Here is a 23,698-nt window from a genome sequence, read left to right on the forward strand (position 1 = left end):
ATACTAAAGAAGTAGTTAGATCAAGTCTCAAAAATACTAGTTTAGTAAGATACTTGCGGAGCTATTAAAGAAGTAAGATACTAAACTAGTAAGTAACGCGGATTTGGTGCACAGCTGTAAATGTATTGATATATTGGTAAAACTGGCACAAAACGAATTAGCTTTCCATGCCTGAAAGAATTAAAAACTTGACAAACCGAATGGGTCGCAAGTTTGTTCACCTGTAACTATGCAGGTCTGTAGATTGAATTGCTAAACCTGCATTATTTCAAAGCAGACCAACCAAACTTAAAGTCAGACAAGACATATATTATGTGCTCAAGTACTTGTGATTGTTAAGTATATTGACGTTTTGAACGGGTCGGACGTACACTTGTACATGCACGTACAAAATGTTATCCAGATAAACTTCTTTTCTTCATTTTTTTTTCAAAGTTGGTTGCCTTAGCTATAAATAGCTGTAAACACAAAACAAAGTATGGTGGTGTCAAATGAAAGGAAAACAAGTAATAAAGAATGTTTTCCCTATACCTTGGGGTTGACACTCCTGGGCAGTTCCAGATCAATATTCATACTTTTGTTTACCTTTTACTTTTACGCAATAGTTTGCAGTCTGGTGCAATAGCTTACAACAAGTCTAGCTTAGAAACTTGTAGTGAGGTTAGATGGGGCAGTTATTCATTGTCTTATTTAGGCAATATATAAAGTTAATTTTTTATTACTTCCGTGGTCTGGGTACGCGCTGGTGAATTGCGATCGCGTAGAAGTGACAAGGTCGCCTACTACCCGCCGCGCCGAAGACCAATGCGTCAACCGGCTTGTTGTCAAGTTCGTTGATCAGCCAATCAGCGTGATTGTTTATTTCTTCTGTGTGTACGCTCGTCTACGCTAGGCGCACAGCTCGGATCACGGAAGTAATAAAAAATTAACTTTAATACAACTCATCTCGCCAAAAATACTCTTAAAACTACCGGTTTATTTGTTTTACCTCCTCTTCCTATGAACCAAACGTACGCCACAAATTAAGAATCTGTAAAACAGACTCTTATTGAACTCGTTATCAGTTAAAATATTTTGCAGAATATTCTGTGAGAACAAAAATTAAAATCGTTGGGCCTCAATATAGTAGGTGTAGTTCACAAGTAAGATCAAAGGATGGATTATGATTAATCAAAGTCATTTGAACACTTATGTGGGCCTTTGAGTGTACCGCGGGTTGGAATAATTCGTATTGAATATATTTATACAATAGATAGTGTAGGTGTTCTGTTTGTGACAATCGGCGCCAGTCACCAAATGAAGTAGTTCATTTATCAATGACAATGTTATTTGTTATATGTTTTTGCAGGTGTTCATTGGATACGCTTCAGCGTGGTCCATTAGTTAGGGTTATTCGCACTCACGTTCACCCAAGAACATGAAGTAAATAGTGTCAATTGAGTCGAATTCAATGCATTGGCAGAATTAAACGCTAAAGTACTTTGCGGTTTGCGCTCAAACATTTTAATCACAACTAATTGCGTTCTTTGATGTACCGCAAGCCCGTATACCCCTGTCAGCAGAGGAGAAGATTTTTAACAAGTCTGTTAACAATGCTTATGGTACCACAATGAAATGCTGTATCACGAGATTGTAACTCGAGCTACTAATGTCTAAATGAGGGTGTATGTTGGGCTACAGGGAGCAATATAAGGGATGTCAAGGTGGGTTGACGGTGTCATGATGTAGACGTATCAGCGAGGATTTAAGGGTATCAGGGTGGGAATAGGTGAGCTGCATATCTGCATATTTATTTCCTATATTTCCTAGCCCTTAAATAACCCAGTTTAAAGACTAAAACGTGATTTTAAATATTTATTGATTAATCCTTTTTAAACAGTGTCATTTTAAATTCGAGAATTAGAGTGTACTAAGTAATAATGTTATGAAATAACAGTAAGATCAATAATTTATTTAGTCAAATGATGGCGGTATCTCATAATGATGGCGGTATTGCATATGAAAATAGTGAATTATGTTGGTACTGAAAAGGCTGTGTGAACGTTTAACATCTATTGAAATACAGAAATTACAGCGGTTGAATCAAGTCATATGTGCTTTTTGCAGCTCAGTAGACAGGGTTTATAGTTGTTTTACTTTGTGTATGCGCATATCAGTCAGGACCTTCAGCTTTGACTTTGCACACGGATTTTAACAACCAGCGATAGGAGTGCCTACAGTAGAGACCTATTATTCGCATATGAACGCAAATCGCCACAAAAGCAATGAGTACAGACAATTCGCCAGATTTAACAATTCTCACTCAAGAGGAATATGCTGAGCTATCTAAGCATGATTATCCGTTTGAGAATTTGGTGTTCAACGGCGGTGGTGCAAAATGCATCGGTGACATTGGCACTCTTAAGGTTGGTATTAACCCTGGATTTATAAAATATGTTTCAGCCGCATTACTGGAAAAATGTTGGTCCGATAATCTTAATATAAAATAAGGAAATGTTTGTGTTTGATCGTTTGTTTGTTTTTCCATCAAAAGCTTTTACTATTTTGATCTAAACATAACGAAACATGCACGAGATAATGTGTGGTTTCGAATGCGTTGCTAACACCGCGAGTAAAGCTACGCGAGTATAACTCGGCAAGACGTACAGTACGCCATGGCGATTGTGCAGGAGGTAGGCCTAATTGTGGGGGTACTTTTAAGTATGAGTACGGTGTCTGATCTCCGCCAAACTCCCCCTTTTATAATTCATATCCCCAAATTTTTAGTTTTCCCCCTTTTTTCGAAATGCTTTCCCCATTTTTCAAATATTTCCCCCTTTTAACTTTCCCCTTTTCAAATAGTTCCCCTTTTGACTTTCCCTTTTCAAATAGTTTCCCCTTTTTAATTTCCCCTTTTCAAATAGTTTCCCCGTTTTCGAATTACCCCTTTACACATAATACCCTTTTTATTTTCACCCATTTTGTAAATAGTTCCCCTTTTTACAAATAATCCCTTTAACTTTCCTCCCGCTTTTCACAAATAGATACCCATTTTTAATAGTTACTCCCTTATTAAATAATACTCCCTTTTTGTTTTTAATACTCCCTTTTTGTTTGGGTACTCCCCGTTTTCCGTGCGTAGGCTTTACCAGTAAGCCTGGACCCTGGAGAGTACCGTGCACTCACTAGAGCTCATTCCGCTACATCCATTATTGGAAAGGCGTTCTACATGAATTTGGATACCAACGTAGGTAGATTTATAGCCTGTTGTGCAAGCGCCCGCTAAATTCAATGGGTTAGGGATCCGTCAACTTGTATGCAGTTTATACGTTTATAGAGGGGCTGTACAAAGAGCAAATCCGATATGATTGATAAACCAAATGCCCGGACCAAATGATGTTCAGAATGTTAAACGGGTGAAATGGCATGCATAAATATTTATGCTGGTCAAATTCATAGCAATGATGTTTGAAAGTCTGTGAAGAACTTGTCTATAAACAGGGATATGTCAGAGACAACAAACAACTGGCTGCCATTGTTACAGAAGCCTAGATAATAAGAATTGTTTGTGCTATATATTCAAAAGTGTTTTTTAAAGTTAGCACCAAAGTTTAAAACAAGCGGTCTTAACAGTGAAATGACAATAAAAGCATACATTTATAAAACGGGCCTGGACAAAATGGGCATTGCATATTTATGACAAGTGTGGCTGTGTGATTTTATGCAACTTTATTTTTAAGCCAGTTCCGAGTAATTGTCGCTCTTCTTTGTTTGTCAACAATCCCGTTAACAATAAAAATGTGCTTTCTAATCAAAGGCTCTATGGCATATATTCAATTGACCAGACAAATGAACCAGGGACTTCGGTCAGTGGTGCATGCCTCAAAAATCCAAAAAGAATTAGTAGGCCCTGTATGTTAGATGAAGAATTAAGTAGCAATTAAGCCTAGTCTTTTTTAAAAGTCGAGATAAGTCCAAAATAATAACGATTAATAAGCCAATCTAATTGATTCGAATTCCAATCTCTTGGCCTTTTCCCCTTTTCCTGGGTCTATATTTAGTTGCATGATATAATTCAGATTATGATTTTTCTTAAATGTAGATCTATATCCAATAGAATTCATAAATTACATAATAAGTATCATTTTATTCATTTTATTTAGCTCAAGAATTTGTATCAGACAATCACGTGCTTTCAACGTGTAGGCTGGACCTATTTCAATATCGAAGTATACATGTATGCACGATCGAAGCATGAAGGCTGGCACTCCACGTGGTTAGAGGCGCGATTCTATAAAGCCTATAAAACACAGCCATACGCACATCAAAAAGCGGGGAGAAAAAACAAATCGGGGAATCGAATTTGAAAAGGGAGAAAGTAAAAATGGGATAAACCATTCTTGAGTGTAAAAAGAAAAAAAAATATTTACACTAAGGGGTGAGTATTAAAAGGAACTATTTACAAAAAGGGGAAAGTAAAAAGGAACAACTATTTGTAAAAAAAAGGGGGAAATTTAAAAGGCAATTATTCATTTAAAAAAAAGGGGAACTATTTACAAATAGTTCCCCCTTTACACATCCTTACCCAAACCAACTTGAGAAGGTTCCCCCGGGGTGCGTGCAAATTTGGAATTTATACACTCGTTATTTTAAGCCTAAAATCAAAGTGTTAATACCAGGCTAAAAACAAGATTCACACTCAATTCTGAATTTTGGCCGATTTCTGCCCCGCGCGTACAGCAGGCAAACTATTGTGACGTGGTAGGCTATATCGAAAGAAGACACTTTTGTGCAAGATCGTAAATGGAAAAATAGCAAATTACAAAACATTTTTTTCGCATAACTTGACATATATTTCGTGGATTTGAAAAATTTAAAAACCTGTGAATAAAGGAATTGTTTTTCTACCCTCCCAACGTTCTTTCGTCTGAAAATCTTTTTGTTTTGGCTAAAAATAATCACGTTTTCTAAAAATGATGCTTTCAGAAAAAGTTGCACTTATCAACATCCTCATTCACCCATAGTGGGTATGAGAACATGAAAACTAATATGAGATACTGTATTAGGATCACATATTAAGTATCATGTGAGAGTATACTCTTGTACTCCAGAAGACAGGATCACATATTAAATACACCATAGAATATAAAAACTAGTAATTTGATAAGTTAAAATAAGATTTTTAACGGAATAAATCTAAACTAGACTAAGCTGTGGTCTAACCCACGAACACAGCCGTGTTGTTACCCCTAATGACCTTTGACCCCAAAATATATGAAAACGGCCATAGACATTGGCTAAAGTCAATGCATGGGTGCATGTGGCACCACTTTGCTATGTTACTTGTGGCAGAAGGGCATTTTGAAGGTTTTTCGTCTCAGACCGGAAGTGACCCCTTAATGACATTTGACCCCAAATAAAAAAATACCACATATGAATTGGGTACCCACAATTCATGTGTGAACATACTCGTTACTGTCCTATGTTTTTCTTAGCAAATAAAAAATTTTGACGGTTTTTCGTTTTATACCGGAAGTAGCCCTTAATGACCTTTGACCCCAAATAAAAAAATACCACATATGAATTGGGTAACCACAATTCATGTGTGAACATACCGTTACTGTCCTATGTTTTTCTTAGCAAATAAAAAATGTTGAAGGTTTTTCGTTTTATACCGGAAGTAACCCCTTAATGACCTTTGACCCCAAATCTGTGAGGACCCCATAGACACTGGGTAATAGCAATGCATGTGTGCAAGTGGTGTCACTGTCCTACGTAATTTGTGGGAGAAGAAGCATTTTAAAGGTATTTCGTTTTATACCGGAAGTGGCCCCTTAATGACCTTTGACCCTAAATAAAAAATACCACATATGCACAGGGTAACTACAATTTATGTGTGAACATACCGGTACTGTCCTATGTTTTGTTAGCAAATAAAAATTTGTGAAGGTTTTTCGTTTTATACCGGAAGTGACCCCTTAATGACCTTTGACCCCAAATCTGTGAGGACCCCATAGACACTGGGTAATAACAATGCATGTGTGCAAGTGGCGTCACTGTCCTACGTAATCTGTGAGAGAAGAAGCATTTTGAGTTGAAATCACGTTTTTGACCCCTATGACCCTGCGTGACCTTTGACCCCATGAGTTTCATGTGACATGTAGGGGCATGGACAATGATGGCTGTGACCAAGTCAGGTCAAAATCGGTCCAAGCATGTGAGTGCTAGAGCAAATGTAATGGTCGGCAGAAAGAAAGAAGAAAGAACCTGTAAGAAAAAAGACACAGTCACGGCTGTGTAATAATATGATTATGCAGTTTATTCCGTTAAATATTTACCCCATAATTTCCCTCATTCTTCAGGCCCTGTCCTCTATCGGGTGCTAATTTAAAGTTTAAGCTTGATTACACAGCCGTTGACTACGGCTGTGTCTTATTTCTTACAGGATCTTCTTCTTACACAGCCGTGACGTTAGTCACGGCTGTGTCTTTTTTCTTACAGGTTCTTACACAGCCGTGACGTTAGTCACGGCTGTGTCTTTTTTCTTACAGGTTCTTTCTTCTTTCTTTCTTCTTTCTTCTTCTTTTCTGCCGACCACTTCATTTGCTCTAGCACTTACATGCTTACACCGATTTTGACCTAACTTGGTCATAACCATCATTGACCATGCCCCTACATGTCATATGAAACTCGTGGGGTCAAAGGTCACGCAGGGGTCATAGGGGTCAAAAACGTGATTTCAACTCAAAATGCTTCTTCTCTCACAGATTACATAGGACGGTGACACCACTTGCACACATGAATTGTTATTATCCCGTGTCTATGGGGTCCTCACAGATTTGGGGTCAAAGGTCATTAAAGGGTCACTTCCGGTATAAAACGAAAAATCTTCAAAATTTTTTATTTGCTAAGAAAAACATAGGACAGTAACGGTATGTTAACACATAAATTGTAGTTACCCTGTGTATATGTGGTATTTTTTTATTTAGGGTCAAAGGTCATTAAGGGGCCACTTCCGGTATAAAACGAAATACCTTTAAAATGCTTCTTCTCCGACAAATTACGTAGGACAGTGACAGCACTTGCACACATGCATTGTTATTACCCAGTGTCTATGGGGTCCTCACAGATTTGGGGTCAAAGGTCATTAAGGGGTCACTTCCGGTATAAAACGAAAAACCTTCAAAATTTTTTATTTGCTAAGAAAAACATAGGACAGTAACGGTATGTTCACACATACATTGTAGTTACCCTGTGTATATGTGGTATTTTTTATTAAGTGTCAAAGGTCATTAAGGGCCACTTCCGGTACAAAACGAAATACCTTTTAAATGCTTCTTCTCCCACAAATTACGTAGGACAGTAACACCACTTGCATACATGCATTGTTATTACCCAGTGTCTATGGGGTCCTCACAGATTTGGGGTCAAAGGTCATTAAGGGGTCACTTCCGGTATAAAACGAAAAACCTTCAATTTTTTTTATTTGCTAAGAAAAACATAGGACAGTAACGGTATGTTCACACATGAATTATGGGTACCCAATTCATATGTGGTATTTTTTTATTTGGGGTCAAATGTCATTAAGGGGTCACTTCCGGTCTGAGACGAAAACCTTCAAAATGCCCCTTCTGCCACAAGTAACATAGCAAAGTGGTGCCACATGCACCCATGCATTGACATTAGCCAATGTCTTTGGCCGTTTTCATATATTTTGTGGTCAAAGGTCATTAGGGGTAACAACACGGCTGTGTTCGTGGGTTAGACCACAGCTTAGTCTAGTTTCTTCTTTCTACGGCTGTGTCTTTTTTCTTACAGGTTCTTTTTTACACAGCCGTGACGTTAGTCACGGCTGTGTCTTTTTCTTACAGGTTCTTTACACAGCCGTGACGTTAGTCACGGCTGTGTCTTTTTTCTTACAGGTTCTTTCTTCTTTCTTTCTTCTTTCTTCTTCTTTCTGCCGACCACTTCATTTGCTCTAGCACGTACATGCTTACACCGATTTTGACCTTACTTGGTCACAACCATCATTGACCATGCCCCTACATGTCATATGAAACTCGTGGGGTCAAAAATCACGCAGAGGTCATAGGGGTCAAAAACGTGATTTCAACTAAAAATGCTTCTTCTCTCACAGATTACGTAGGACAGTGACACCACTTGCACACATGCATTGTTATTATTCAGTGTCTATAGGGTCCTCACAGATTTTGGGTCAAAGGTCATTAAGGGGTCACTTCCGGTATAAAACGAAAAACTTTCAAATTTTTTTATTTGCTAAGACAAACATAGGACAGTAACGGTATGTTCACACATAAATTGTAGTTATCCTGTGTATATGTGGTATTTTTATATTTAGGGTCAAAGGTCATTAAGGGGCCACTTCCGGTATAATACGAAATACGTTTAAAATGCTTCTTCTCCCACAAATTACGTAGGACAGTGACACCACTTGCACACATGCATTGTTATTACCCAGTGTCTATGGGGTCCTCACAGATTTGGGATCAAAGGTCATTAAGGGGTCACTTCCGGTATAAAACGAAAAACCTTCAATTTTTTTTATTTGCTAAGAAAAACATTGGACAGTAACGGTATGTTCACACATGAATTGTGGGTACCCAATTCATATGTGGTATTTTTTTTTATTTAGGGTCAAATGTCATTAAGGGGTCACTTCCGGTCTGAGACGAAAAACCTTCAAAATGCCCCTTCTGCCACAAGTAACATAGCAAAGTGGTGCCACATGCACCCATGCATTGACATTAGCCAATGTCTATGGCCGTTTTCATATATTTTGGGGTCAAAGGTCATTAGGGGTAACAACACGGCTGTGTTCGTGGGTTAGACCACAGCTTAGTCTAGTTCTTTCTTCTTCTTCTTTCTGCCGACCACTACATTTGCTCTAGCACTTACATGCTTACACCGATTTTGACCTAACTTGGTCACAACCATCATTGACCATGCCCCTACATGTCATATGAAACTCGTGGGGTCAAAGGTCACGCAGGGGTCATATGGGTCAAAAACGTGATTTCAACTCAAAATGCTTCTTCTCTCACAGATTACGTAGGACAGTGACACCACTTGCACACATGCATTGTTATTATCCAGTGTCTATGGGGTCCTCACAGATTTGGGGTCAAAGGTCATTAAGGGGTCACTTCCGGTATAAAACGAAAAAACTTCAAACATTTTTATTTGCTAAGAAAAACATAGGACAGTAAAGATATGTTCACACATAAATTGTAGTTACCCTGTGTATATGTGGTATTTTTTTATTTAGTGTCAAAGGTCATTAAGGGGCCACTTCCGGTATAAAACGAAATACCTTTAAAATGCTTCTTCTCCCACAAATTACGTAGGACAGTGACACCGCTTGCACACATGAATTGCTATTACCCAGTGTCTATGGGGTCCTCACAGATTTGGGGTCAAATGTCATTAAGGGGTCACTTCCGGTATAAAACGAAAAACCTTCAAAAAATTTTATTTGCTAAGAAAAACATAGGACAGTAACGGTATGTTCACACATGAATTGTGGTTACCCAATTCATACGTGGTATTTTTTATTTGGTGTCAAAGGTCATTAAGGGGTCACTTCCGGTCTGAGACGAAAAACCTACAAAATGCCCCTTCTGCCACAAATAACATAGCAAAGTTGTGCCACGTGCACCCATGCATTGACATTAGCCAATGTCTATGGGCGTTGTCATATATTTTGGGGTTAAAGGTCATTAGGGGTCAAAACACGGCTGTGTTCGTGGTCTTAGACCACAGCTAAGTCTAGTCTTTCTTTCTTTCTTCTTCTTCTTTCTGCCGACCACTACATTTGCTCTAGCACTTACATGCATACACCGATTTTGACCTAACTTGGTCACACCCATCATTGACCATGCCCCTACATGTCATATGAAATTCGTCGGGTCAAAGGTCACGCCGGGGTCATAGGGGTCAAAAACGTGATTTCAACTCAAAATGCTTCTTCTCTCACAGATTACGTAGGACAGTGACACCACTTGCACACATGCATTGTTATTATCCAGTGTCTATGGGGTCCTCACATATTTGGGGTCAAAGGTCATTAAGGGGTCACTTCCGGTATAAAACGAAAAAAACTTCAAAAATTTTATTTGCTAAGAAAAACATAGGAGAGTAACGGTATGTTCACATATAAATTATAGTTACCCTATGTATATGTGGTATTTTTTTATTTAGGGTCAAAGGTCATTAAGGGGCCACTTCCGGTATAAAGCGAAATACCTTTAAAATGCTTCTTCTCCCACAAATTACGTAGGACAGTGACACCACTTGCACACATGCATTGTTATTACCCAGTGTCTATGAGGTCCTCACAGATTTGGGGTCAGAGGTCATTAAGGGGTCACTTCCGGAACAAAACGAAAAAACTTCAAAAATGTTTATTGGCTAAGAAAAACATAGGATAGTAACGGTATGTTCACACATGAATTGTGGTTACCCAATATATATGTGGTATTTTTTTATTTGGGGTCAAAGGTCATTAAGGGGGCACTTCCGGTGTGAGACGAAAACCTTCAAAATGCCCCTTCTGCCACAAATAACATAGCAAAGTGGTGCCACGTGCACTCATACATTGACATTAGCCACTGTCTATAGGCGTTTTTATATATTTTGGGGTCAAAGGTCATTAAGGGGTCACACCACGGCTGTGTTCGTGGTCTTAGACCACAGCTAAGTCTAGTTCTTCTTTCTGCCGACCACTTCATTTGCTCTAGCACTTACATGCTTACACCGATTTTAACCTAACTTGGTCATAACCATCATTGACTATGCCCCTACATGTCATATGAAACTCGTGGGGTCAAAGGTCACGCACGGGTCATAGGGGTCAAAAACGTGATTTCAACTCAAAATGCTTCTTCTCTCACAGATTACATAGGACGGTGACACCACTTGCACACATGAATTGTTATTATCCCGTGTCTATGGGGTCCTCACAGATTTGGGGTCAAAGGTCATTAAAGGGTCACTTCCGGTATAAAACGAAAAATCTTCAAAAATTTTTATTTGCTAAGAAAAACATAGGACAGTAACGGTATGTTCACACATAAATTGTAATTACCCTGTGTATTTGTGGTATTTTTTTATTTAGGGTCAAAGGTCATTAAGGGGCCACTTCCGGTACAAAACGAAATACCTTTAAAATGCTTCTTCTCCCACAAATTACGTAGGACAGTAACACCACTTGCATACATGCATTGTTATTATCCAGTGTCTATGGGGTCCTCACAGATTTGGGGTCAAAGGTCATTAAGGGGTCACTTCCGGTATAAAACGAAAAACCGTCAATTTTTTTTATTTGCTAAGAAAAACATAGGACAGTAATGGTATGTTCACACATGAATTGTGGATACCCAATTCATATGTGGTATTTTTTTATTTGGGGTCAAAAGTCATTAAGGGGTCACTTCCGGTATAAAACGAAAAACCGTCCAAATTTTGTATTTGCTAAGAAAAACATAGGACAGTAACGGTATGTTCACACATGAATTGTGGGTACCCAATTCATGTATTTTTTTATTTGGGGTCAAATGTCATTAAGGGGTCACTTCCGGTCTGAGACGAAAAACCTTCAAAATGCCCCTTCTGCCCCAAGTAACATAGCAAAGTGGTGCCACATGCATCCATGCATTGACATTAGCCAATGTCTATGGCCGTTTTCATATATTTTGGGGTCAAAGGTCATTGGGGGTAACAACACGGCTGTGTTCGTGGGTTAGACCACAGCTTAGTCTAGTTCTTTCTTCTTCTTCTGCCGACCTTTATATTTGCTCTAGCACTGACATGCTTACACCGATTTTGACCTAACTTGGTCACAACTATCATTGACCATGCCCCTACATGTCACATGAAACTTGTGGGGTCAAAGGTCACGTAGGGGTCATAGGGGTAAAAAACGTGATTTTAACTCAAAATGCTTCTTCTCCGACAGATTACGTAGGACAGTGACGCCACTTGCACACATGCATTGTTATTAAACAGTGTCTATGGGGTCCTCACAGATTTGGGGTCAAAGGTCATTAAGGGGTCATTTCCGGTATGAAACGAAAAACCTTCGAAAATTTTTATTTGCTAAGAAAAACATGAGCCAGTAACAGTATGTTCATAAATGAATTGTGGTTATCCAATGTATATGTGGTATTTTTTAAATTGGGGTCAAAGGTCATTAAGGGGTCACTTCCGGAATAAAACGAAATACCTTTAAAATGCTTCTTCTCCCACAAATTACATAGGAGACTGATGCCACTTGCACACATGCATTGTTAATACCCAGTGTCTATGGGGTCCTCACAGATTTGGGGTCAAAGGTCATTAAGGGGTCACTTCCGGTATAAAACGAAATACCTTCAAACATTTTTATTAACCGAGAATAACATAGCATTGTAACGGTATGTTTATACATGAATTGGTATTACCCAGTGTAAGCGTGGTAATTTTTTATTTGGGGTCAAACGTTATTAAGGGGTCGCTTCCGGTCTAAAACGAAATTCCTGCAAAATGCCTCTTCGGGCACAAATAACATATACCAGAGTGATGCCACGTGCACATATGCATTGACATTCCCCAATGTCAATGGAGTGTTCAGAGATTTTGGGGTCAAAGGTCATTAAGGGTCACACAACGGCTGTGTTCGTGGTCTTAGACCACAGTTATGTACATGTCTAGTTGCTATTGTTTCTTTGTAAGCCTGCGGCGCAACCTTGAACAATATTGTCTCTTTGTAAGCCTGCGGCGCAACCTTGAACAATATTGTCCTTGAGATTAAATCAATCGTAACATTGATACTGAGACAGTTAAATATAAACTGGCCCCAAGGGGGTAAAAGGTCATCGAACTTTGCATAGGGTCAAAATTTTAAACTTGCTCAAATTGTGTTAAAAACCATTTCAATGTATTTCCCTAGTCTCAAGGATTCAGAAAATGTATAGTTTGACCTATCTAGGACGTATCGTTCTTGAGTTATAACCAAAAGGTCAAAGGTCACATGTTTGCCTCTATAGGGGTCGAAAACAACAAAGTGCTCCGATTTTGCCAAAAGAGGTGTCAAATTGTTCGTTTTGGTTAAACAAATCAAATAAGTATAGGATTGTAATATCTTGGATGCTTCGTTACCTAGGTAACGCAGAAAAATAGGTCAAGTAGGCCCTGCCATTGAGGCCTATTGACCTTGACCTATTTTGCTGTGTTACCTAGGTAACGAAACATCCCAGATGGTGCAGTCCTATCCTTATTTGATTTGTTTCATCAAAACGAAAATGTTGACACTTCTTTTGGCAAAATCGGAGCACTTTGATGTTTTTGACCCCCATAGAGGCAAAAACGTGACCTTTGACCTTTTTGGTTATAACTCAAGAACGGTACATCCTAGATATGTCAAACTATACATTTTCTGAATCCTTGTGACTGGGGGAATACATTGAAATTTTGACTCTATGCAAAGTTCGATGACCTTTTACCTCCCTTGGGGCCAGTTTATATTTTTGGGAACATCCTGATTATGTTTTGGGGTCATCTCAGGAACCTAAAATAGTTGGTTTGGTTTGGTGTTGTGGGGGGGGGGGGGTGCACAGAAAGTGGCCCTAGCTCCCTGAGTATTAGTCCTACATGAAAAGACAAACTTGTTCAGAGTCATTTCAAGGTCATCATAGGACATATAAATAACACGGCTGGACTTCGTGGTCTTAGAAGACCGCATCATCCCTAGTTCATTCTTTCTTTCTGGCAACATTAAATAATTTGCTCTACTGTCTGTTCAATTAGCTTAGATTCTTGAATTTGTAAGATATTTGAAAAAATAAAAAATTGTGAAATTGTAGAAAAGTGTTAGCACAGCCTTAGACCTAACGTGATTTATACTTTTCAAATTCCCAAGTTCAATTTAAAACCCGATTTCTTTTCAATTTTGCCTCATTTTAGGCAGTTACTTGGGTCCACCAAAAGGGTTCGCGACCTTTTCACAAATCGAGTGGGACGGTCCATTCTCAACTTAGGGCATAGACCCTATCCAACTTAGCAACACAATCTGTCCACCAATCTATCCTGCCATTTTAATTGTTATACCGTGCTGGTTATTGGATAGGTTCTATAGGTGATGATGGTCCACCGGTTTTTGTTAGGCCTACACGAAATTATATGGCGCGATTGCGTTTAATGCATAACATTATTCTGAGCATTGTTTTTATATACAATGACATTCAAATTATGGATTTCGTTCCTATTTCAACTGGTTTACAATATAAATTGAGTTTTGTTTAATACCATCATTCCTTCCCAAGAATTTCAGCTTGACATATTCAGATACAGTGACTTTACAAGAATTGCTTTCTGTAACCTGATTGTTTTAAATAATATTTTCTTGTACCAAAGTTCTTTTGTTTCCAAATGTCCTTCTCATAGTTTGTATTTATTCAACAAACAAAACCAAATAACAAATTGAAAATAAATGTGTAGTTTTATAATTAGGCCTATAGGCATACACCTTCTCAGACCCATTCGCAAAATAAATAAATAAATAAATAAATAAATAAATAAATAAATAAATAAATAAATATATAAACAAATAAATAAATAAATAAGTAAATAAATAAATAAATAAATAAATAAATAAATACGCAAGGAATGTATTTATATAAGCTGGGCCTATTAAAACTTAGTTCATAAATAATAACGGAATGTTTCAACAGTAGGATTTCAACACAAATAGGCATACTGGCAAATATAGCTATTTTGCTGGACAATATTTCTTGATGCGGATGGTTGAATAAATACTATCTCAGCGCATTATGATATTCGTCCCCATTGCTCTAAATGGATTGATTCAAAAAAGTTTATGGTACCCAACGTTCTACGGCTTGTTATAAAAATATCGCGGGAAAAGACCAAAATTGAAAAGAAATGGGGTTTTAAATTGAACTTTAGAATTTGAAAAGTATAAATCACGTTAGGTATAAGGCTGTGCTAACTCTTTTCTTTGATGACTTTGTATTTTTTCAAATATCTTACAAATTCAAGAATCTAAGCTAATTGAACAGACAGTAGCAAAAGTACTTCTCTCGTCCATAGATTGATCGTCGAAAGTTTGTCGTAGTTTATGATGCCTGTCAAACATTGGAACTTTGCACTGTACATGATGCTGAAGAGGTACTTTTAAGCGCGCGTGATAGGGGAAATTATTTTATGCTTGGGGTTTCATCGGAATTACTCAGTATGAAAATGTCTATTGTGCATTTTCCGGAAAAGCACTGAAATTTGGCTCAGTTGTAGCGTTTGATGTGCTAAACAAATCTGGAGTAAGGGCCAAACTTATTTCTTTCCAAGATGACCGTCAAATTCAAAATGGCCGCCACTGAGTAAAATTGTAACATTTTGCATCTTCTTAGTATTCTATTCGGCTAATTTCTCTTAAATTATGATTTACCGGAAAAATGCACACTTTGATGATTTGACCCATTGATTTGACCTAACTTTAACCTTTAAATCTAAAATGACCGGCAACTATCAGCTCACAGAAGTCAAATGTTTTAATTCGTCGTATATCCTTCATAATAGGTTCTGATTAAAGCTTTGATCATGCTGAGTTGAGTGTTTAACTGTGAAACTTTAAAGATATAATAATGCTTTGACCTATTTTTGACCTTCAAGTTCAAAATGGATGCCGATTTTCAGCTCGAAAATGTAAATCGTCGAGGTAGATAAGAGACTGCAAGTTCAGTTGCCCAGCAAAAACAAAATATTTGACAAAAACGTTTTACCGTCGGGTAATATAGAGGGTATAAAACGTTTTAATAACGGTCTAAAATATTTTTGAAAAACATACGCAAAACATTTTAGTTTTTAAGAGTTGACAAAATATTTTGAAAAATGTTTGCTAAAACAAATTTTTCAATAGTATTTTGACAACATTTTGAACATATTGTTGCATTGTTTTTTGACATAAAACATTTTAAAAACGTTTTCATGTTCTTCATAATATAAACCACCATTATTATTTATTTAAAACCAAAACATGTTTACAACACGTTTTTAACATTTTAAACAAATTTTACATTTTTGATTTATTCGTAAAACACACACAAATATTAAGTCATAGGGTCCATTGATTTGACTTCTACGTATCTTTTAGAAAAAAAATAACCCGGCATTTTTGCTAGAGGGCAAAATCCAAGATGGCCGCCGGCGCCATTTTGAAAAATTAAGTTTTGAACCAGAGCACCTATAATCATGTACAAAGACACTTTTTCGGGTAAGTCAAGCACAGTGATTCCGATTCTGACATTAGTTTGACATTAAGGTGGATTATTAACCCAGAAATCCAAAATGGCCGCCCTATCCAGGGATAAGGCACCTTGTCAGAGGTTTAGACTGCCTTAATACCTGGGTTTACGTCCCTTATCTGGGGTTAAGGCGCATTACGATGTGGGATTCAGATGCCTTTTCTGGGGTGTAGACTGCGTTGTCCTAGATTTACGTGCCTTATCGGCATGCGGTCAAGGTGCCTTATCTTGGGTTTAGACTGCGTTATCCTATGTTTATATCCCTTGTCTGAGGTTACGGCGCTTCATCTCTGGTGTAGGCTGCAATATCAATCTTGGTCCCAGGCGTGCGGCAGTTGAAAGCGGAGTCCCTTTTTTGTTGATGGCTGGCTGCTCCCAAATGGCTTCCCTGACACCACGCTCGAACCACTGATCTTCTTTGTCAAGGATCACAACCTCCTCTGGCTTAAAGAAGTGTTCCGATGTTTTGCAGTGAGTTCTGAGCTTCGCTGGAGCTAGGTCTCTGATGTTGGTTTATCCTAGCCCTGAGGGACTGTTTGGTCTCTCCTACGTAGGCTTCATCACAGTCACTAGCCGCACAGGTTATGCCATAAACCAAATTACCATGTTTGTCCTTGGGGGGGGGGCAGGGGCTATTTTAGGAGAAAAAAGTCACTGCACGTTGGCGACCTTGCGGGCTGTAGTGGCCGTTGGAGGCAGGAGCGTAGGTAGGCACCCCCCAATCACCACAGACCAAAAAGATAACGAGCAAAAACATTTCTTATGCTTTTTCGGTCAAAAAAAGGTTCAAGTTTGCCCATTTGCGAGCGTAGAGAGCGAAAAAGTTGGGTTATTCGTGCTTTTTTGGTCAAAAAAGTCAAAAATGTTGGGAAAAGGTCCAAAAAGTCCCCTTTTTCAAAATCAGCCCCCAATAAAGACTTTCTCCTCGAGTTTTGGAGATTTTTTAAAAATCACGCATTTTAGTGGCTCATTTTTGACCATATTAGTTTGGACACTTGATACCTTGCAACGCTAAGCCTAATCTGCAAACAAACCTGCAAAATATTCTTGTTTACTTTTATTTTGTTACTTTTTGAACAGAGTAAAAAAATCACACATGAAATCTTCCACTTTCACTAAAAATGATTTTAGGGGGAAATTACTACAGTCCAACGCTAGGGGTCCGCCTTAGGGACGCATCATTAGACTTCAAGGGAGGGGGAGGAAGTTTTTGAAAAGCCGATGCATATGTGCAAGTGACGTTATTGTGCTATGTAATATGTGACAGAAGAAGCATTTTGAAGGTATTTGGTTATATACCAGAAATGCCCCTTTAATAATCTATAACCCCAATTCTATTTACACCCTATGGGCATTGGATATAGGCAATACATTGTGCAAGTTACATAATTGTAGGCTGTAACATGTAGGAGGAGAAGCATTTTGAAATTACCTTGTCCTTAGGAAGCAATTTTAGACTTCTACGCTACTCAATTTTAGTACACTCACCGGAGCGCTTTCACCGGGTCAACCGGCGTCGTCAGCGGATGTTATTGCTCTGAAGATTTGTTGTTGCTAGTGATGTTGTTGAGTAGCGTAGAAGTCTAAAATTGCTTCCTATTTACGTTTACCGCTACGTATGAATATACATCATTATACCTAGTTCTTGTTGCCAGAAGAAGAAAGAAAGCAGAATCGGATAGCATTAGAATACCTCGCGGGGGTGTAACCAGAGGTGAACCAGTCAAATTTTATGGGCCCTTATGGGTTTGCATCTAGCATTATCAAGTTTCCATTATGTGCATAAAGAGTTAATTTGTTACCAGCTGGAAGAACAAACCGACCGAAAACAGACCCTAGCTCGGGGGGGGGTAAACCCCAGCCAGGCAAATGTCCTACAAACTTCTTTGTCTCATTTCGCGCACGGGTATAAATATTATTGGGGTGATTTGCGGAAAATTTTAAAAACGATATACTTCTACTCTAAATTACATGCTATGACTAACAAACTTAATCAGAAGAACCGTTAGCCCAAGCTTTATAGCAGTTATACACAGCATGGGGTCGCAGGTTATGTAGAGGTTATTGGAGGCCATCTTATGAAAATCTTTAAAATTTTATTCCTAAATAAATGATATGACCACCAACCCTTATCAGAAACAGTGGCGTAATATGAGTTTTATATTAAAGGTCACACAAGGGTCAGTAGCAGGAATGTGTCCACTTGGACTTAAATTTGGTGCAAAAAATCCTTGATATATGAGGCACACCGAAAATCGCCTGGCTAATAATTACTTAGTACAGCAGAGATACTAAAATCAGTAGCCGGGATTGTTATGTCATCCTAAACCTTTAACTATAATATTGATATATACATTGTAAAAATTACTATGTTGTGTAGATGATATGGGAAAATATCTCCCTCAAAATATCAGAGTGCCCCCCCCCCACCACCAAAAAAAAGAAGAAAAACAGAAGATAAGCAGCGCACACCGACATCGCCCGGTTAATAATTACATTATACAACCAGAGACACTGAAATGAATACACGGGATCGATACACGTAAATGTGCTATGCACGATTTGATATTCAGACGATAAATCTTTGGATACCGGGGTAAAAAATGATGAATATCTCCCGTAAATGATTTAGTCTAAAGAAACCAGATTTGGTTCATTCCACTTGAATATATCTGTTCAACGGATATGGTAGTCGTTAGCTAGCGTCTTAAGAAAGAAGCGTGCGTCTCGAACTCAAAAATGACAAAAATATTCTGATTTTATATGTGCCGAACTATTATAGCGTAGCGTAGGCTAGCTGCACTCACTCCCGTGGAAGCAGTATAAAAGTCGATGACCATTGACCTCAATGGCGTATACGTGCTCACTCACATACAGAGAGGTCAATTACCAGGCTATTGTCAGTAGCCTTAGTCGGATGCCCTCGGCTCATTATGCGTCTCAAAGGTCGGAACAAAATGGCCACGCGTGGCTGTGGATTCATATTCATACTACCATGGCGATTTCTGCCATGAAGATATCGGGGCGATGACACTGTGTGAGGGGAACATGGAAAATACAATCTGAGGTCATCCGATTTCAATGATCATGGAGGTTTGTAGTTTGCTTAACGCTTAAACGTGGTGAAATTATACTCAATGGGGGGGGGATATCAATCTACGGTCAAAAGTCATAAAATTGAATAGGTCGTCTGCGGTCGAAGGTCAATTAAGAATCAATTGTTAAAGTTTGCCCAATTTGTCATATACTTGAACATAATATTGGTCAGCAAAAAAAATACATAATTGAGAGTAATAAATTGTTTATAATGGGTGAGATCAACTGTCATGCAGAAATAACCAAAATCAGAAGCCAATTTAGGGACAGTTTTGAGTTGTAACATTCATCAACCTTTCACATTTTTTAAATTGAGAAACCTCGTATTTGATGTCGAACACCACTACCAACTCCACCACCACCAACAACCATAAAAACTACAATTTTGATACTTTTCTTATTTGTAGGTATTTCACGATCTTGGAATACTACCCAAGATAAAACGTTTCGCAGGCACCAGTGGTGGTGCTTTAACAGCAGCTTTCGCAGCCATCGGGTACACGGTGGAAGAAATTGAAGAGAAGTTAGGCGGCGTCGATATGAATTATCTTGTAACGGGTAAGTATCATATAATAAAGATTAAAGCCATCAATCCAATTGAACAATTTTGCTGATTTGGTGCACTGGCTAGGAGAGTTTGGTTACCTTCCGGAAAGAACCGAGTGGTAGGATTGTACAACAAATATTGTTTGTGCAAAAACTGTAGTATCCAATGTATTAGGGATCGAAAATTATATAGGGCACATATTTAAAATCAGAACTTATATTTGGTTTAAGATTCGAAATAGGTAGCACATATATATGAACAAATTTTAATCGTTCCAAAGAGTATCGAGTGCACATAAACGTTGAACAAAAATAAAGAACAGTGCATCCGACCGGATTCGAACCAGCGACCTTCGTAATACCAGCACGACGCTCTAACCAACTGAGCTAAAGAGACATGTTGGAGAAGTGCGGAATATATAAATATAAACATATGTAAAAAGTATCACTAACAGTTTGAGAGTGCTCGATACCCAGATGGGTAGAGCTGTAATACAAAATGATATGGTTTACACACCCAGTGCCACAACACTGTGTTTCAAGCCCTGCAATCGTCAGGTGTCTGATTAAGGGAGGGGTAACGGGCAGGAACCTGGTTTGGATTCCAGAGGGAGTGTACCTGCAAGAGACACAGCCATCAGAAAAGGAAAAGCTCAGATCGCGCGCCAAATAAGTTATCAGTTCAGAAATTGATATTTTTCCCACCCTTAAAAAATTTAGTCAGAGCTGGGAATCGAACCCGGGACCTCGCAGTTCTGAAATTTGATAGTAGTCCTTGATATTGCTGAATAGAATAAATCAAAACTGATATTTATCGAATGTACGATGTTATTCAAATATCAGTAAATAAACAAATAAATAAATAGGCATAGGACCCGTAAATAAATAAATAAATAAATAAATAAATAAATAAATAAATAAATAAATAAATAAATAAATAAATAAATAAATAAATAAATAAATAAATAAATAAATAAATAAATAATGCAGAATGCAGTTAGTATTTTGGTTACTAAATTCTAAACATTCTATTATTTATAATTTCCTGCTATACACGCGCAGGAGCTGTACTTTTAATATCCGCGCCTAATCAATAATGGGTATTTCACTACATAGTCAAACTGCTGTGTGTCCTGACGGATTATGCATTGACCAGCTGCTAAACCAATCAGTCTTTTATCTGTATGCTTTATAACCATGATAACAGATTAAGAGCAGGGGATGGCATCCTAGTATTACGTAACAAACCAGAAGATGTAGTGTAAGTCTAGACAATAGGCGCCATATTGCAGGAGGGTTAGAGTTCATAGAGGAAACGTTAAAGGTTAGTAGAAATAGGTCAGCCAGGCACATCACTAATGTGTTTCACGAGTTGTAATACCGACAGGTAAAAACACTGATTTCTTAAAATTCTCCCGATTTTTTAAAATTACTAAATAAGGTTAGTACTTCAAAACATTCTTTGGTGAATCTATGCAATATGACGGTAATTTTTGAAACATCTATGAATCAATCTTAAACATCTTTATGATACACCTGTCAAAAAAAATTTTTTGCGCATGGTCAAAGCATGCTCTTACGCTATCCACAGACTATCCGGTGGAAACTTCAAAGCAACGATCATGCGTTAATATTTACAAAATGGCGAATGATGTAGTTTAAGTCGAACAATAGCGTGACGTAGTTTCCGGCATTGTTCCTATGCACTTTCACCCTCCTGTTAAGAGTCTGTAACAAGGTCGGTCATTGGCGGCTCGCTGATCGGTTCTGGCATTGTACAAAGAGATAGCACTAATTACAGCACATGTTTGATAATGGGCAACCAACGTATCCATAATAGTATAGTTTAGGCGCTGACGCAAGCTTTCATGCGGGAAATATGAACACATTTTCGCTAGTCGTGCCCTTTTTTGAGATATTGATACGGCGCTAAAGGCTACAGCTTTTCCAGACACAGCGACGAACCCTATAAACAGAGGTAAGTTATCATCTTGTTACAAGGAATTCAAAGTAATTTTATTATCAATAGATCCACATAGAGGAATACGACACCTATCGTGAGCCAATCTGCATTCTGTTGCAAGCCGACGATCAGGTAAAAAATCTAAAAGCAGCGTGACTAGTTATTTGCGTGAATTCATGATGCAGTCATGTCTACAGTAGAATTCAATTCGACCTTTGAAAGGACTAAAACCCCATTAAAAGCTATTAAACCAAGATAACACTCATTGAAAACAGCTCAACTGATTAAATCATATCTTCTCTGGTTAAATACACACAACATATGTGTCTGCTTTACACGAACAATGGAGCAATGAGCTGGGATTATACTTTCAGTTGGGTGAACGATTATAAAGCGAGCGCTAGAGAACAATTGTGTGTGGTCTTTGTTTACGAAATGAGACAATACGTGCTTATTGTTAACCAGCGTTCTTGAAAATGAGAAACATGGTGGTTTGCAGACTTAACACGGGTTGGAAATAATTTCTTCATATTTTTTGGTGTTATCTGTCGTTTACATATCCTTCCTAAAACACCAAAGTACGCATATTTCCAAACATCTAAATTAGCTAAAAATTTACGACATGTTACAAAACTATATTGTCTAGAACTTTAGAAGAGTACTTTTAATATTGGCCGGTTATTTTTCACACAGCGACGTTAACTAGGCATATCCCCATACTTTTTAACGTAGGCTATTTGTAGAGGTCACGCGTCAATGGGAAAGAGCACTGTGTATTGTGTATAGGAAAACGGACAGTAACTGCAGTATGTTCATGATACGTTTAAAACGCATTGAAAACGCCAAATTTTAGTCATAAAATATATAATATTACTAAATCACCCAAACGAATGGTAACGTAGGTATGTGGAAAAGAACTGCAATAACTATAACAAACTATGTGCCTAAAGAGTTGTCTTTGGCATGTCGCTTTTTTGAAATGTCACCAAAAATATCACATTTTGGAGAAACGCCCCAATATTTAAAACAAACACAAACCTTCCAAAATAAATATATATTAACATTCGGCGGCCCAATCAATTGGGACATTGTTAAGAAATCAAATACTTTCAAGAGGAAATCAGGTATTTATAATTTGTGTTTGGAGGAGAACTCAGAAGTTTACAATATTGTGTGAAAAACGTATCAAAGGAAAGGATCTGTTAAATAGAAGAAGTGAGCTAATAAGCAAATGTAGCCATGGCAACAGACCAACAAGCCGTGTTAAAAGGAAGTAGTTTTAAATTTGTGATTGTGCTTGGTTAATCAGTCACCTGACAATTTGTGCTTCTGCTTGGTTAATCAGTCACCAGAAACACAGTGTTGTGGCATTGGGTGTGTAAACCATATCATTTTGAATATATAAATATATAGGTATTAGGTGCAGAATGATGTTCGTCGCATTCCTAGTGGAAGACATCAGAACTGCATATTTATAATAAATACACGAAGTCATACAAGTATGAAACTTATTATACTTCGTTATCTGGGTTAATTGGATGAACAGATTTTCATCTTTCCCCAGAGAGGCCAGTGCACATAAACGTCAAAAAACAACAACAACAGTGCATCTGGTAGGACTCGAACCAGCGACCTTCGTAATACCCGCGCGACGCTCTTACCAAATGAGCTAAAGAGGCACGTTGGAGAAGAGCGGAATATATAAATCTATAGGTATTAGGATCGAATGATGTTCATCGCATTCCTAGCGGAAGGCATCAGAACTATAAGTATGAGCATTGTTATACTTAGTTCTCTA

General features: G+C 38.0%; 1 protein-coding gene across 1 annotated transcript in view; it reads left to right on the forward strand.

The window, feature by feature from the left end:
• Positions 1-2,074: 2,074 nt before the first annotated feature.
• LOC140169122 (uncharacterized) overlaps positions 2,075-23,698 on the forward strand; it is a 142,002-nt gene continuing 120,378 nt past the window's right edge. Inside the window, exons 1-2 of the mRNA XM_072192384.1 lie at positions 2,075-2,405; positions 19,799-19,949. Of these exons, the coding sequence (XP_072048485.1) occupies positions 2,265-2,405; positions 19,799-19,949 (292 nt within the window). The 5' untranslated portion in view covers positions 2,075-2,264. The remainder of the gene's footprint in view (positions 2,406-19,798; positions 19,950-23,698) is intronic.

Source organism: Amphiura filiformis, chromosome 14 (genome assembly GCF_039555335.1).
Source record: "Amphiura filiformis chromosome 14, Afil_fr2py, whole genome shotgun sequence".
Taxonomy (NCBI): Eukaryota; Metazoa; Echinodermata; class Ophiuroidea; order Amphilepidida; family Amphiuridae; genus Amphiura; species Amphiura filiformis.